Below are 13,013 nucleotides of genomic sequence, written 5' to 3'. Positions count from 1 at the left end.
CGCCGCCCAGGGAGGGGAGGCAGACAGGCGACACCAAGGGCACCGAGACAGAGCGACGTTTAATAGGACTGTTCAGGGCACAGTGCCAGGCCTGGGGGGGGCATCCCGGTACAGGACAGGGGGTGGGGTTCTGGTCACTGAGGGGCTGGGGAACGCTCAGGGGTCCCTTGCAGCAGCTGACAGAAGCGGGGAGGCCAGTGGGAAGAGGCCCCGGGGTGGGGTGCTCAGCGCTCCCAGTCCTGGCAGACGTGGAGGCCCCACTCCCAGGACATGTGGGCGGTCCTGTCGTCATCAGTGAAGAAGGACGTGACCACGTAGGCACCCCGCACCAGCGCGCCTCGGGGCGCCTCCTCCACCGGAGTCACGAACTCATACTCCTGGGCGCTTGGGCCGTAACTGCCCACCATGTAGACGGCTTTGTCCACTGCAGGGAAACGAGGGCACTGGGGGCTGCCCTCTGCCCCCCACAAAGCTCTCCCCCCCCTGCACCCCGCCCTCACCTCGCAGGCCGTGGCGGTAGGTGTGATGCAGACACTTCAGTCCACTGACGATCTCCTTGTTGACCTGAGGGACAGAAAGTGTTAATGGGAACTTCTGGGGCTGGGCCTGGGGCTGGCTGGTGTCCCTCAGGACAGCTCCCTCACCTTGAAGGTAATCTTCACTTTGTAATCAACACCCTCCTTCAGGACAAACACCTGGTTTTTCAGCGCAGCCAACTCCCCTGTTAGGGAAAGTGCAACTAGGCATGAGCTCCTGTGAGGATGAGACCCTGAGCCCGGAGCCCCCACGGGGGGGCTGTGTCTGTGGGCTCTGCAGTCTGAGGACTTGGAATTGGGTCCTGAGAGGTCCATGGCGATGAGCCCAGGTCTCTACCCCAAAGATCAGTTGCAGGGGAGGTTACCTGTGAGGTCTCTGCCTGGGGCTTGGTGCCGCGCCAGGCATCTGGGAGTTACCTGTGAGGTCCATGACGATGGGCCCCGGGGCCTGCTCAGATATCAGTGTCAGCCTGGTCACCTGAACGTTGGGCAGGCTTGGATCTGAAGAGAAACCGGGAGTCTACAGGTGCCCCTACCCCACCCTCCCCCCAGGCCCAGGGAGCAGGCATACCCATGGCGGGTGGCACAGGCCCCAGCAGGGCCCGCTTGTACTTGACCAGGCTCTCGTCATCTGGATCCAGTTGCTGGATCTCCAAGAGGCTCTTCTTCCCCGGGGCCCGGTACTCGGGCACGGCCTCATCCAGCGCCTCTTCCGGTGGCAGCTGCCCCCCCTCTTTGTCGGTCAGGAGGACTGGGGTTTGGGGAGGCCGTGTGAGCAGCTGCTGCCAGCTGACCCTGGCCTTTGCTAGAGTCTGCCATATGGCCAGCTGGGCCTCCCACCGCCCAAAGGAGGGGACTGAAGAGGCAGCCGGTGAGGGCTCTGAGAGCGGGGTGGGCAGGAAGATGCAGACCAGCACCCACACCCAGCCTCTTCAGGAGGGGCCTGGCTAGTGCAGGAGGCTCCCAGAGAGGAGGCAAGGGACCCCTGGAGGCACCAGCCGCCTTCCCCTGGCCCGACCCTTCGTGCAGAGCCCCTCCCTGACTCTGAGGGCAAAGGTGAGGAGAGGGAAGGGCCCAGATGGGGAGCAACCCCAGGGCCCGGGGTCCACACTGCAGAGCAGTGACCACTGAGATTTCTGGAGCAGAGGCTGCGCCCCAACGCCCTGCAGGGCCCCTGGCCCCGTTCCCACAGCGCTCTGGGCCTCCACCACACTGCCCGGAACTAGCTTCCCTGAATGCCTCCCCACGGCGCCGGGGCTTCCTCCACACCATGCCCCATACGGTATTTGGTTCTTGCCAAACCCCTCTGCTTATGTTCTGAGGCCACCGCCCCAGGTGCCTCCAGACCCTGACAGCTGAGCCCGGTCCCCAGGCCATAATGGGGGTCACTCCCAGTCCTCCGCACAGTCCTGGGAGCCGGCTCCCATGGTGCCCTGGGGCCAGGTCTCTGAGTCCCTGCCCACTGCGCCCAGGTCTCCGCGGGCTCCTCGCCCTCCCCAAGGGGCGCGAGCCCCACCCAAGGGAGAGCGGACCTCGGGGGCAGGCTCCCGCGGGGAGAGGGGCCCCCTGCGGCCCTGGCTTCACAAGCGGACCCGCCCCCTCTTCACCCCTTGCCCCATGACTGTCTAGCCTGGGAGAAGCCCCCACCCTCGCCAGAGCGCGGCGGGGGGACCGCGCCGCAAGGTTCCCACCAGCGCCCCCAAAGTTTCCGCGGGGGAGAAGCGGGTCCGCCCTGGGCTGAGCGCCCCCGCCCAGAGCCCCCCGCCCACGTGGCCGCCCTGGCCCCGGCCGGGCCGCTCACCTCGGGCGCACAGCGCCAGACGGAGCAGTTCCAGCAGCTGCGCCCCCAGCTCGCACGCGTCCAGGCCCAGCATGGTGGCCCGCGGCCCGGCTCCGCCGCCGAGCCGCCGAGGAGCCGCCGCCCGCCCCGCCGCCGCCCGGCTCGGCGCTCAGCCCCGGCGCGACTGCGGTGAGCTCATCCCGGCCGGGAGCGCCCCCCGCGCCCAGCGCCGCGCCCGCGCCGCGCGCCCCCAGCCGCTCCGCGGACCCCGCGCAGCCCCGCAGAGACGCGCGTGTCGCCCGCTCGGCGCCGGCACCTGGTCGTCCCCGCCGCGGGCGCACCCGGACCCCGCGCGGCCGCCGCGGACCCAGACGCACACGGCCGCGGTCACGGTCCCAGCCTTCCGCCCCGCCTGCACCCCGCTCTGGCCATCAGGGAGGCCCCACCCGCGCGGCGCCGCCGGGAGTCTGGGGAGTCTCCGGGGAAGCCCTCTGGGCGGGGCGGTTGGGGCCCGGGGCGCCGAGGGGAGCAGGTGCGTCCCCCAGACAAGTCCCCAGGCTCTTGTTACCTGTCGGCAGCGCAGGCCGCACCTGGGAGGCCCCTCCTCCTACACCCTCTGGAGCTTCAGTCTGGGCAGAGGGGACCCCTGGAGTGTGCCCAGCCTTGGGGGGCGGGGGAGCTGCGCACCCCAGAGGTTCACCAGCGTCAGCTCAGACGTGCCAGCGTCCACACACAGGGCCGGGGTCCCCCACACAGTGAGGCACTCCGCCTGGATGGGACTGTTTATTGACCGGGCTGTGCCAGGGCAGCTTGGGTGGAGGGGCCTTTGTATGCTCTGTGCTCCTGAAGCCCCTGTTCTTAGTGGGGGGAGAAAAGGGACTGATTCAAAACAGGATGGGGAGGTGGAGAGCTGAGAGGGGACACAGAAGGGCTCTCTGGTATTGATGCCTAAACCCTTGCGGCAGGCAGATTGGGGTCAGCGGGGCGGGGGCTGGGTGAGCTGGACCGCAGGCTGGGGCCCTGTAGGTCAGCTTGTGGGGGGGCAGAACACCAGCTGGAGTCCCCCTGCTTCCTTACACCCTGGTTTCTGAGGACACCCAAGGCTCAGATCTGCCCTTGCCCAAAGGAGCCTCTGTCTTCGGAGGAGGCCAGCAGGCTGCGGTGCTGGGGGCATGTGGGCTGGGTGTCCCCCCTGGAGCCCACCTGCCCACAATCTCTCCGAGGCAGGATCTCCTCAGCCCCTCGAGCGTCACATCCCACCCACCTCCTCCACTGCAGGGGCCCAGGAGGCCACTCTCCCCAGAGCGGGGACAGCTTTGGCCTCTGGTGGCTTTCAACCTCTCTGGAAGAGGACAGCTAGGTAGGCCTGCGGTCAGCCTGACCGGACCTGTGTGGGTGGGGCTGGGTGGGTGGGTTTCACTGGGATCTAGGGGAGAATGATGCCTGGAGGGGTAGGAGCCCCCTCCAGGTCCCTCCCCAGCTCATCCTGGACCTGGTTTCGCTGGCAGTGGAAATGGATTCAGATCTCCATGACTGAGGCTTCTGGCCAAAGGCCAATACCAACATCCTGCCCCACCCCCCAGCACCTAAAAAACAGAAATAGACCTGTCTGCACACTTTAGAAAGGCCCCAGCAAAGGCGTGTGGGACGCCAAGATGCTGGAGGAGGGAGAGAAATGGCCAGGCTGGGCCCTCAGCCCAGAGAACGCCACGAACCTCCGGGAGCAGGTGCTGAGATCCCTCTGCCAGTAAAGCCCCACCCCACAGTCTCCCACAGCCTCAGGTCACCTGGGTGGGGTCTCTGCTGTCCAAAGCCCCCTCAGGCCCCTGTGCAGCTGATGGGACGGGTGCTGCTGGCAGTCTTCCCCAAGCCTCAAGGACCCCCACCCGCACCCCTACATAGCAGTGTCCCCCCAACCCGGGAGCACTGCGGGGTTCAGGCACAGGTTCACAACTGCAGGGACACTCGCTGCGGGCTGTTCGATCCCTCACCCAGACCCCAGAGCCCCCGCACGGCTGACCTCCGGGCACCCAGCAGGTATGGAGGAGGGGTCGCAGCAGTCCCCCACCTAGGCCGCCTTCTCCCTCCCAGAGTCCTCTCCTGGGTCTGCGCCCCAGCCTTTCCCCGAGCCCTCGCCCATCTCTGAACCTCCTCCCAGCTGAGCCCGGTTCTCTCATCCCCCATGTAGTCCGGGTGGGGCCAAGCCCCCCTCGAAGCGCCACGCAAGTCCCCACGGACATCGGTTTCTCGTGTCGTGAGGGGAGCCTGTCGTGAGGCGGATGCTCTGAGGCCCGCGCGCCCCCCAGCCCCAGACCTCGAGGCCGCTGCGGGCGAACACGCGGGCGGGGCGGGGAGGCGGCCGGAGCGGGGCGGGGCGCGCGGACACCCTCGCCGCGCCCGGCCTGCCTTTGCTATGGCCGCCGGCTCCGCGCCCCTTGGCGGGCACCCCCGCGTGCAGAGGCCGCATCTGAGCAAGGTGGGTGCCGGGGTCCCGGCTGCCCCCCGATTTCCTGGCACGCGAGGCCGGGAGGGGCCGGAGAGCAGTGAGTGCGGGTGCGCGCGAGTGTGGCCGCTACGCGAGCGCGCGAGTGTGGCCGCGGGTCAGGGGCGATGGCCCTGTGCGAGTGGGGTGAGGCGACGGAGACCCTGGGGCTGGGGGTCGCCCCTCGCCCGCGCCCCCCCCCCACCCCCCACCCCCGCGGCCCCGCGCCTCCGCGCTCCGCCGCGGCCTGAAATCGCACCATCAGTGCGCGTTAATCTCCCGGCACACTGATCCGGCGCGTCCCGGCCGGTTCCTGGGAATCGGGGTCTGGGGGTGGGGCAGGCCGGCCGCCGTAGCCCCTCAACCTCCTCCGCGCAGATGGAGCGGATGGTCGTGACCATGCAGGACCCCGACCAGGGCGTGAGGATGCGGAGCCAGCGCCTGCTCGTCACCGTCATCCCGCACGCGGCGAACGGTGAGGCCGCTGCGGGCGGGGGCGGGGGCGGGTGCCCGCCGAGGCCTCGGCTCACCCCGAGTCTGCCGCGCAGGCAGAGACATCGTGGAGTGGCTGATCCAGAAGTACTCCATCGCGGAGGACGGTAAGGGGCCGCCGGCGTTCTTCCTGCGCCCCACGCGGCCCTGGGGCCGGGGCCAAGCTCGGGGGCTCCTCCCGCCCCTGAGAATTCACCGCCTGGCTTCGCAGAGGCCCTGCATCTGGGCAGCCTCCTCGTGCAGCATGGCTACCTCTACCCGCTGCGCGACCCCCGCCGCCTCGAGCTCCGGCCGGATGAGACGCCCTATAGATTCCAGGTCAGCCTGGACTGGGAGCAGGTGCGGCGCCCCCGTGGCTGCACACCGCCCCCCCCCCCCCCGCCCCGCCACGTCCGGGACTCCAGGGAGGGGCGGGGCTGTGGTTGGAGCAGGAGTACAGGCCTGGTGGTCCGCTGGCCGCGCCCCGAAAGGCCTGGGCTGGAAGTGTCCCCATGACAGAAAGGCCAGGTCAAGAGGAGGAACATTAAGCAGGGCCCCCTAAGGGGTAGTCCCTGCAGAGGACCCCGCCAGCTTGCTTACCTGGGTCCTGAGCAATCCCCGCCCCACCCTCAGGGCCCTGAAGAAAGCATCGCTGCATCTCAGTGCGTGTCCTCAGGCGTGATGGGGCCCCCCTCCCGGCCACACCAGGGACCCCGGCAGGGCCTGCCCTCAGTCCCAGACCCCAGAACTGCAACTGCGTCAGGGTCCTGGGCAGGAGTCAGGGAACGGCAGGTGGTCCGCTGAGCCTGGGGGTAGTCGACAGATGCCCCCCAGCCGGCCCAGTCTCTTCCCAAGGGAGCTGAGAGGGTGGGGACAAACTCTCGGGGTGGGGAAGGCCCAGAAAGTCCCAGAAACCTTTGTTCCTGCCCCTTGCCAGACGCCCTATTTCTGGACAAGCACCCTGTGGCCAGCCGCCGAGCTGGACTATGGTGAGCGAGGGGTGGGCCAGCCCGGGTGAAGCCTCGGTCTGGTGGCCTCGGGTGTGAGGCTGCAGGGGAGGGGAGCCGACGCTCCGCTGCAATCCGTGCCTGCCCTTCCAGCCATCTACCTGGCCAAGAAGAGCATCCGAAAGCAGGGCGCCCTGGTGGACCACGAGAAGGTGGGCGCCCTTCCCTTCGCAGGCTGAGCCCGGCCTGGAGGTGCCAGGCCCCACTTGCGGCCCTGGAGCACGTGGGGCGACTCAAGGGGAGGCGGGCGTCTGCGCCCCAGAGCTGGGCGCAGGAGGGAGGGTCCCACTGGAGGACTTGACCCTGCCCAGGAGCAGTACCACCAGCTGCGCAGGAGGATCAGCCACGCATGGGACCTGGTGATGATGCAAGCCCGGGAGCAGCTGCGGTGAGGCCTTTGGGCTCACCCCCGCCCCTCCCGCACGGGACCATCCAGGCCTTGGCCTGAGGGTGGGGCTGCTGGCGTGGACGTGGTGTCCCTCCATCTTCGTCCACCCCCACCAGGGCAGCTAAGCAGCGCAGGAAGGGGGACAGGCTTGTCATCGCGTGCCAGGAGCAGACGTATTGGCTGGTGAACAGGCCCCCGGTGAGCCCCTGGGGGGAGGTTCTTGCACAGCCATGGGGTCCTGCCCAGTGTACTGCCTCACGTGCTCACTGAGCAGGACCTCCTTTCTGACCCCTGGGAAGGACATGCTTTTAGGGGTTCTGTTGGGTGATAGGAAGTTCTCTTTCTGTGACGTCACAACCCAGAGGTCACAAGGCCAGGCCTGAGCTGCCCCTGCCCAAAGACCAGGGCCCACCTGCTTCTCTCTGGGTCTAAGGAATCTGATGGAGGACAACACCACCCTGGGGGGGTGAGGGGGGCACCAGAGGCCCTTGGGGGGAGGGGCGAGTGGGTGCACCTTAGGCCCTTGGGGGTAGGGGTGGGGTCACCTGAAGGCTCTGGGGGGCAAGTGGGAGCTAGGCTTCATTGCAGTGTGAGGGGCTGAGGTTGCAGGCCAGAGGCTCCTGAGGCGCTAGCCTGGGGCCTGCAAGGTGGGTTGAGGCCCCGCTGGAGAGCCCGGCGGCCATCTGCTACGCGGGCAGTGCCAGCCGACCACAGTAGGTGCGCTGGGGCACGTCCCGGCGGGAGCAGGCACCAGGGGCGTGATGACTCCATCAGGTGTGGCTGGCGTCTCCGGGAAGATGACCCCTAACCCTCCACCTGGGGGTCCTGGACTCAGGGCAGGGAGGTGGCGCGGGCAGGTGTGGCTGAGGCCGAGCAGCGGGCTGAGGGCCACGAGGGCTCCTGGGCTGCGAGCAGGGAGGGCAGCCGCCACCTCCCACGGGGTGGGTGCGCATGGTGGCAGGGCGGCAGGACCCCACGGGCTCAGCAGGGCCGCCCGGGGTTCAGGTCTGAGCAGCCCAGAGCCTGGGGTGAGCTTGGCCCAGGCGAGGAAGGACGAGAGGCCTCGGGCAGATCTTGAGCTGCACTGGAGGGGAGACGGGGTGGGCTGGGCAGGCAGACAGGAGACTGGGCCCAGGCTCCCCTGAGCACGTTTCCTCGGTGGGGGTGACACGGTCGGAGCTTCAGTGTCGGGGGTCAGGAGGGTCTCCGTAGTCCACCCGAGCTGTGCCCCCACTTCCTCTTGTCTCTGCAGCCGGGGGCCCCCAGTGTGCTGGAGCAGGGGCCAGGACGGGGCCCCTGCATGGCCGGGCGAGCGCCGATGGTGAGGGCCCTGTGGGCTTGCCCCCGCCCCCCACCCTGCCCCGAGTGCTCCCACCTCCCCTGCCCGCTCACCGCAGGGGGCCTGCTGTGGACTGCCCACCCGCCTGTCAGTCAGCCAGTCCCCGGGTCCTGGCACTAGGTCACTTCGGCTGCTCTGCTCCTTGCTGCCTCCACCCCAGCCCCCTGCTAACTTGTTCTCTCTTGACTCCCACCTGCTGCCCTGGGTGCAAGTGAGTGCAGCGGGCCCCATAGTTGGGGGGCTTCCCCTAGCCAGGGCAGCATCAGAGTCTGCAGGGCCTTCGGGGGGGTGGGCAGGGATAGGGGCCCAAGGGATCCAGGCAGAAAGAACCACACTCTCCAGAGCATGACTGGCCCAGGACACACGTCTGAACTTGGTCGCTGTTGAGTCCTCAGTCAGATCCTATAACACCCACAACAGGGCAGGTTCTTCTGGTCTTCCTGACTTAAGAATCATGCTTTGTGGTCCCGGTTTTATCACTTCCATCAAAGTCAGCTGAGAGGGAAGGTCGGCATCCCAGGTGTCCTGGGGGTGCCATGCCTCCCCCCTCCCCGTGGTATGTTTAAGCAGGAAGTAGTGATGGTTGAGGAACCTCAGGCAGCTCTGAGCATCCAAGGGCTCGGTCAACACCCCAGAACCTCCAGACTTGGGGCCCCAGGGAGCTTCCTGAAAAGTCAGACCCTGCAATAGAGGCAGGGGATCTGAGGGGCAGGGCAGGGCAGGGGTGGGACATCAGGCCCCAGAGGGGCCTGCATTCTAACGGCAGCCCACTGGCCCCTTGCAGACCGAGACCGTGGATTTCTACAGGCGGGAGGTAGGTGGGGGGAGGAGAGGGTGGGGGGCTGGCGGCTCCCAGGCCTGGCCCCCCTCACAGGCCTCCTGTCCTAGGTCGAGTGCTTACGCAGGGCGCTGGGCCGAGCCCGGGTGAAGTCCTCCACCTGCTTCGAGGCGTGAGTGGGATGGGGATGGCGGCTGGCACTCCAAGCCCAGACACTTCCCCCTGTGCCCTGGTCCCCACAGTCCCCCTGCAGCAGCCCTGGCACCGCCCCACCCCCAGGTACCTGAAGTTTAGCAGCCAGCATGGGCCGCATGACCCCATCATGTCGGGGTGCCTGCCCAGCAACCCCTGGGTCACAGACGACGATGCCTACTGGGCCATGAACGCACCCAGGTGAGCAGGTGGGCCAGGGGTGCAGGCGGGCCCACCCCATTCCTCACGCTTTTGACCCGCCCGCCCTCCACCAGCGCAGCTGCGCCCACCAGGCTGCGCGTGGAGCAGTGGGCCTTCAGCTTCCGGGAGCTCCTGGAAGACCCCGTGGGACGGGCCCACTTCATGGACTTTCTTGGGAAAGAGTTCAGTGGTGAGAAGCCCCCACCGTGCTGCCTGCTCGAGCCCTGACCTCAGGTGCCCAGCAGCCCGTGGTGGGCCTGACTTGGTGCCTGGACCCCCAGCCGAGAACCTCAGCTTCTGGGAGGCCTGTGAGGAGCTGCGCCATGGAGGCCAGGCCCGGGTCCCCGCCCTAGTGGACGCGGTGTACCAGTGAGTGCCGCGGGCTGGGGTGGTGGCTGGGCAGCCCTGCAGGCCTGATCCGCCAGGCTCCCTGCGCCCCATGCAGGCAGTTCCTGGCCCCCGGCGCCGCCCGCTGGGTCAACATCGACAGCCGGACGATGGAGCAGACGCTGGCGGGCCTGACCCAGCCCCACCGACACGTGCTGGACGACGCCCAGCGGCACATCTACCTGCTAATGAAGAAGGTGGGCGTCCCCACCCCCCGGGAGCTGCGGTCAGACTGCAGCCCAGGCCTGTCCAGACTCACTGCCCCTCCTGCCCACTGCCCTCCTTGACTTGAAAGCCATTTCCAGATTCCCTATCTGTAGGAAGTTCCCTTAAAGGACATGCCCACCTCCAATTCCTTTCAATGTGGCCACAGAGGCCAGTATCACTTCCCAAACACCAACGGTATTCTTTGTTTACTTTTTTTGTATTTTTTTTAAATTTGTATTTATTTGGCTGCTCTGGGTCTTAGTTGTAGCATGTGGGATCTAGCTCCCTGATCAGGGATCGAACCTGGGCCCCCTGAACTGGGAGCTCAGAGTCTTAGCCACTGGACCACCAGGGAAGTCCCCTTTTTTTGTATCTTCTATTTTTATTTACTTATTTGACTGCAGCGGGTCTTAGCTACAGCAAGCAGCGTCTCCAGTTGTGGCACATGCGATCTTACATTTATTTGTATTCCTCACTGTGCTGGGTCTTTATCGCTGCTGCACAGGCGGTGGCTGCGTGTTCTCCACTCAGGAGGGACGCAGGGCCAGCCGTCTTTTCTCATGGCAAAGCCCGACCTTGACAGCTCCACCCAGGCCTCACACACCACTGCCTCCTCTCTGTGCGTTGCTGGCCCAGTGGTACCGATCGTAGAGGAGAGACGGGACGGAGAGATAGACTTGGTTCCTCCTCTACCACTTTTCAGAATAGGCAGTTGGAGCCGTGGTATCTGCTGAGGGCAGTTGGTGATGTCGGGATGTTTTTATTGCCATTGTCCGTTCACATTTTCACCGTATGGGATGGGTTTTGGCCCCCTCATCTCACGGGAGGTGCAGAAACCCCCTCTCGGCTGGCTGCTCTCGAGTCCTGTGATGTGTCTGAAACCTGTGGTGCTTCCTTCCTTTCCATGAGGCCATCCTGCCCCAAAGCCAGCAGTTCCCCGAGGCCTTGGCCTTCCCCCTGTAGCGGCGTTTGGAAGCCTTGACCTGCAAACCAGACTGGTCTGTAGCGTCAGGGGTAGTCATGGTTACCAGGCCTTACAGTGGACAGAATCAGGGTGTGTTTTAAATAAAACACCAGGAGTTCGTACTGAAGCTTCTAATTTGGAATCATGATTATAGCATTCCCTTAACCTCTTTCTCCTCACTCACCTTCTGAAAATCTGGGTTCTCGGTGGTACTGTTATAATCACTCAACTTTTCCTCTAGGTTCAATTCACTCAGTAGCTGAACCGAGGATCATGGCACTACCACTCAAAGTCACTGAAAGTCGTTTACTGTTTTTTTTCTTGGCCCTTTGGCTGTAGCCCCTCGGATGCTTGGTTACATGTAGTGAGGGTGATGTCACCCACTTGATGCCCAGCTTCACCTGTCCCCACTTCACTTTCAATGTCTGGTAAATCACCTGTTTATTTTATAGTCACGTGAAACATCTGCGCTGCTTCAGAATCTAACCTACAAAGCAAAGTACCTTCCACTGAACCTTGTTTATATCCCTGTTCCTCCACCTGAAGTTAACAGTATAAATGTGTATTTATTTTTCTTTTTGAAACATAAGCAGCTGGGTTCTTAGGCTCCTGTCCCTTGTTACTGAATCCTGTCATTCTGGCCCACGCCTGCACCCTCTCTGAGGGTCCTAGAGAACCAGGGACACGGGTCCCTGTCGCCGGAGGTTCCTGCCCCGATGGGGGCCGGTCTCCCTGAGTCTGAGCTGGTCTGGGGGGGCCCTGTCTGAGCAGGAGGAGGAAGGGCTCAGGGCGAGATGCTGTCTCTCACAGGACTCCTACCCGCGCTTCTTGAAGTCAGACTTGTACAGAGACCTGCTGGCGGAGGCTGTGGTGCCCCCGGAGACCAAGCGGCGGTGAGCCAGGCGGTGCCCGGGGCGACGGGCGGGGGGTCAGTGGCCAAGCTCTCAGGCCCCTTCTCGCCCGCAGGGTGTTCCCGTTCACGCGGAAGCCCCGGCACTCCAGCCCCAGCCCTGCTCTCCGTCCTGCCTCAGCCTCTGGGGAGCCCGTGGGTGGGGATGGTGATGGGGAGACCTAGGGGGCCCTGGGGGAGGGGGCACCATCTGGCCCTCATCAGCTGCTCTCACCCGGGGCCCTGGCAGCTGCTGAGACCCGGCGCGCAGGCGATCCCGCAGGCCCTGAGCATCCTGCCTTGCAGCAGCTCCTGCTCCCTTGTCACACCCTCCCCGGGGGACTGATTCCCAGGGCAGGGGTGCCCTGCGCTGAGACGGGATGGCAGGTCCCGGTGTCCTGTGCTGGCGCCCACCCGGCCAGAGACTCGGGCGCAGTCAGGTGGTCGCCAGCAGGGGGCGCCAGCCTGCAGGGGACCTGCCCTCCCGCTGGGCCGTGGCCTGCCGGCCTCCAGAGACACAGACACAGCTCCAGCATCCCTGCTCCTCTGACAGCCGGGCCTGGTTCATGGCCAGGGCGGCCGAGCTTTTGGGGAAAGACACCCGGGCTCTTTGGAGGGGCAGCGCCACCGCCCTCAGGGCGGCCCACACCCTCCTGCCTCCGGCACAGAAATAAAGGCCTCCGGGCCCTCCCTCTGAGCCCTCGCTGCTGTGGTCCCCGTGGTGGTGCGTGTGCCTGTGGCGTGGAGGCTGCGATCGCTGGCGAGGAAGTGAGCAGGGTCCCGTATGCGGAGTCCACAGGCCTTGGGCAGAGCTCAGGCTGCAGACTTGGGGTTTGGGCTTCGGGGGGAGACGCGGCGAGAATCTTGTGCTCTGGCGGCACACAGACGCCAGAGTTCTCCAGGGGGCCGGGTGGTACTGAACCAGGTCTCCAGGGCCAGCTGTGCCTGAAGGCACCCCTGTGGGGAGCACAATACCGGCCACAGCCCCTGGGAGCGCAGTGGCCACCGGCACAGCGGCTTCACTCACAGGCCCGGGTGCACGGAGGAGGCTGTCTCTTGGGCCTGAGCCCTGGCTGCCGGCACACTGTCCTGGGGCCTGCAGGCTGCTCGCTGCCGGGAGCAGGCTCCTCTCTCTGCAGTGTGGGCCCTGCTCTGGGCCTCGGGGGCTCTGTGGCTTCTCACAGGGACAAGGGATGCATTCCTTCAACTCTGGCCTCGTTACCACGTCCGAGGCTTTTGCAAGAAGCAGAGCTGGTTTTGGAAGCAGCCTCGTCATGTAAACACTTTTAGTAAATTCCTGTAGGATTCCCCACACGGCCCCATTGCTTTGTGCCCAGACCTGCATCTCACTGAAGCTCCTGCCTGGGTTGCTCCTGCTGGGTGGCTGGGGGA

The 13,013-nt window shown here is 65.8% G+C and overlaps 2 protein-coding genes across 4 annotated transcripts; one reads left to right on the top strand and one right to left on the bottom strand.

Annotated features, from left to right (window-relative positions):
* Nucleotides 1-41: 41 nt before the first annotated feature.
* On the bottom strand, nt 42-5,621 carry ARHGDIG (Rho GDP dissociation inhibitor gamma). 2 transcript variants are annotated; one of them, XM_027961979.3, is made up of 6 exons: nt 5,329-5,621; nt 1,108-1,287; nt 954-1,037; nt 645-721; nt 501-564; nt 42-424 (listed from the first exon to the last, which is right to left on the bottom strand). In XM_027961979.3, the coding sequence occupies exons 1-6, from the start codon at nt 5,384-5,386 to the stop codon at nt 225-227; spliced, it is 663 nt and encodes a 220-aa protein (XP_027817780.1). In that variant the 5' UTR covers nt 5,387-5,621; the 3' UTR covers nt 42-224. The 2 variants fall into 2 exon arrangements, with proteins under 2 accessions (XP_027817780.1, XP_027817779.1); XM_027961978.3 differs by lacking the exon at nt 5,329-5,621 and adding an exon at nt 2,338-3,307.
* Nucleotides 4,707-12,324, top strand: RGS11 (regulator of G protein signaling 11). Of its 2 annotated transcripts, none has more exons than XM_060406289.1 (17): nt 4,707-4,792; nt 5,177-5,273; nt 5,347-5,397; nt 5,502-5,608; nt 6,207-6,258; nt 6,370-6,428; nt 6,588-6,664; nt 6,781-6,862; nt 7,917-7,985; nt 8,794-8,817; nt 8,892-8,953; nt 9,061-9,174; nt 9,249-9,364; nt 9,456-9,543; nt 9,620-9,758; nt 11,543-11,625; nt 11,699-12,324. In XM_060406289.1, exons 1-17 carry the CDS (start codon nt 4,730-4,732, stop codon nt 11,805-11,807), a joined length of 1,392 nt encoding a protein of 463 aa, XP_060262272.1. In that variant the 5' UTR covers nt 4,707-4,729; the 3' UTR covers nt 11,808-12,324. The 2 variants fall into 2 exon arrangements, with proteins under 2 accessions (XP_060262272.1, XP_027817778.1); XM_027961977.3 differs by having other exon boundaries at nt 8,788-8,817.
* The last annotated feature ends 689 nt before the right edge of the window (nt 12,325-13,013 follow it).

This window comes from Ovis aries, chromosome 24, assembly GCF_016772045.2.
Source record: "Ovis aries strain OAR_USU_Benz2616 breed Rambouillet chromosome 24, ARS-UI_Ramb_v3.0, whole genome shotgun sequence".
NCBI classification, from domain to species: domain Eukaryota; kingdom Metazoa; phylum Chordata; class Mammalia; order Artiodactyla; family Bovidae; genus Ovis; species Ovis aries.
The sequence above is the reverse complement of the archived record's forward strand: the minus strand, read 5'-3'. Positions and strand labels throughout refer to the sequence as shown.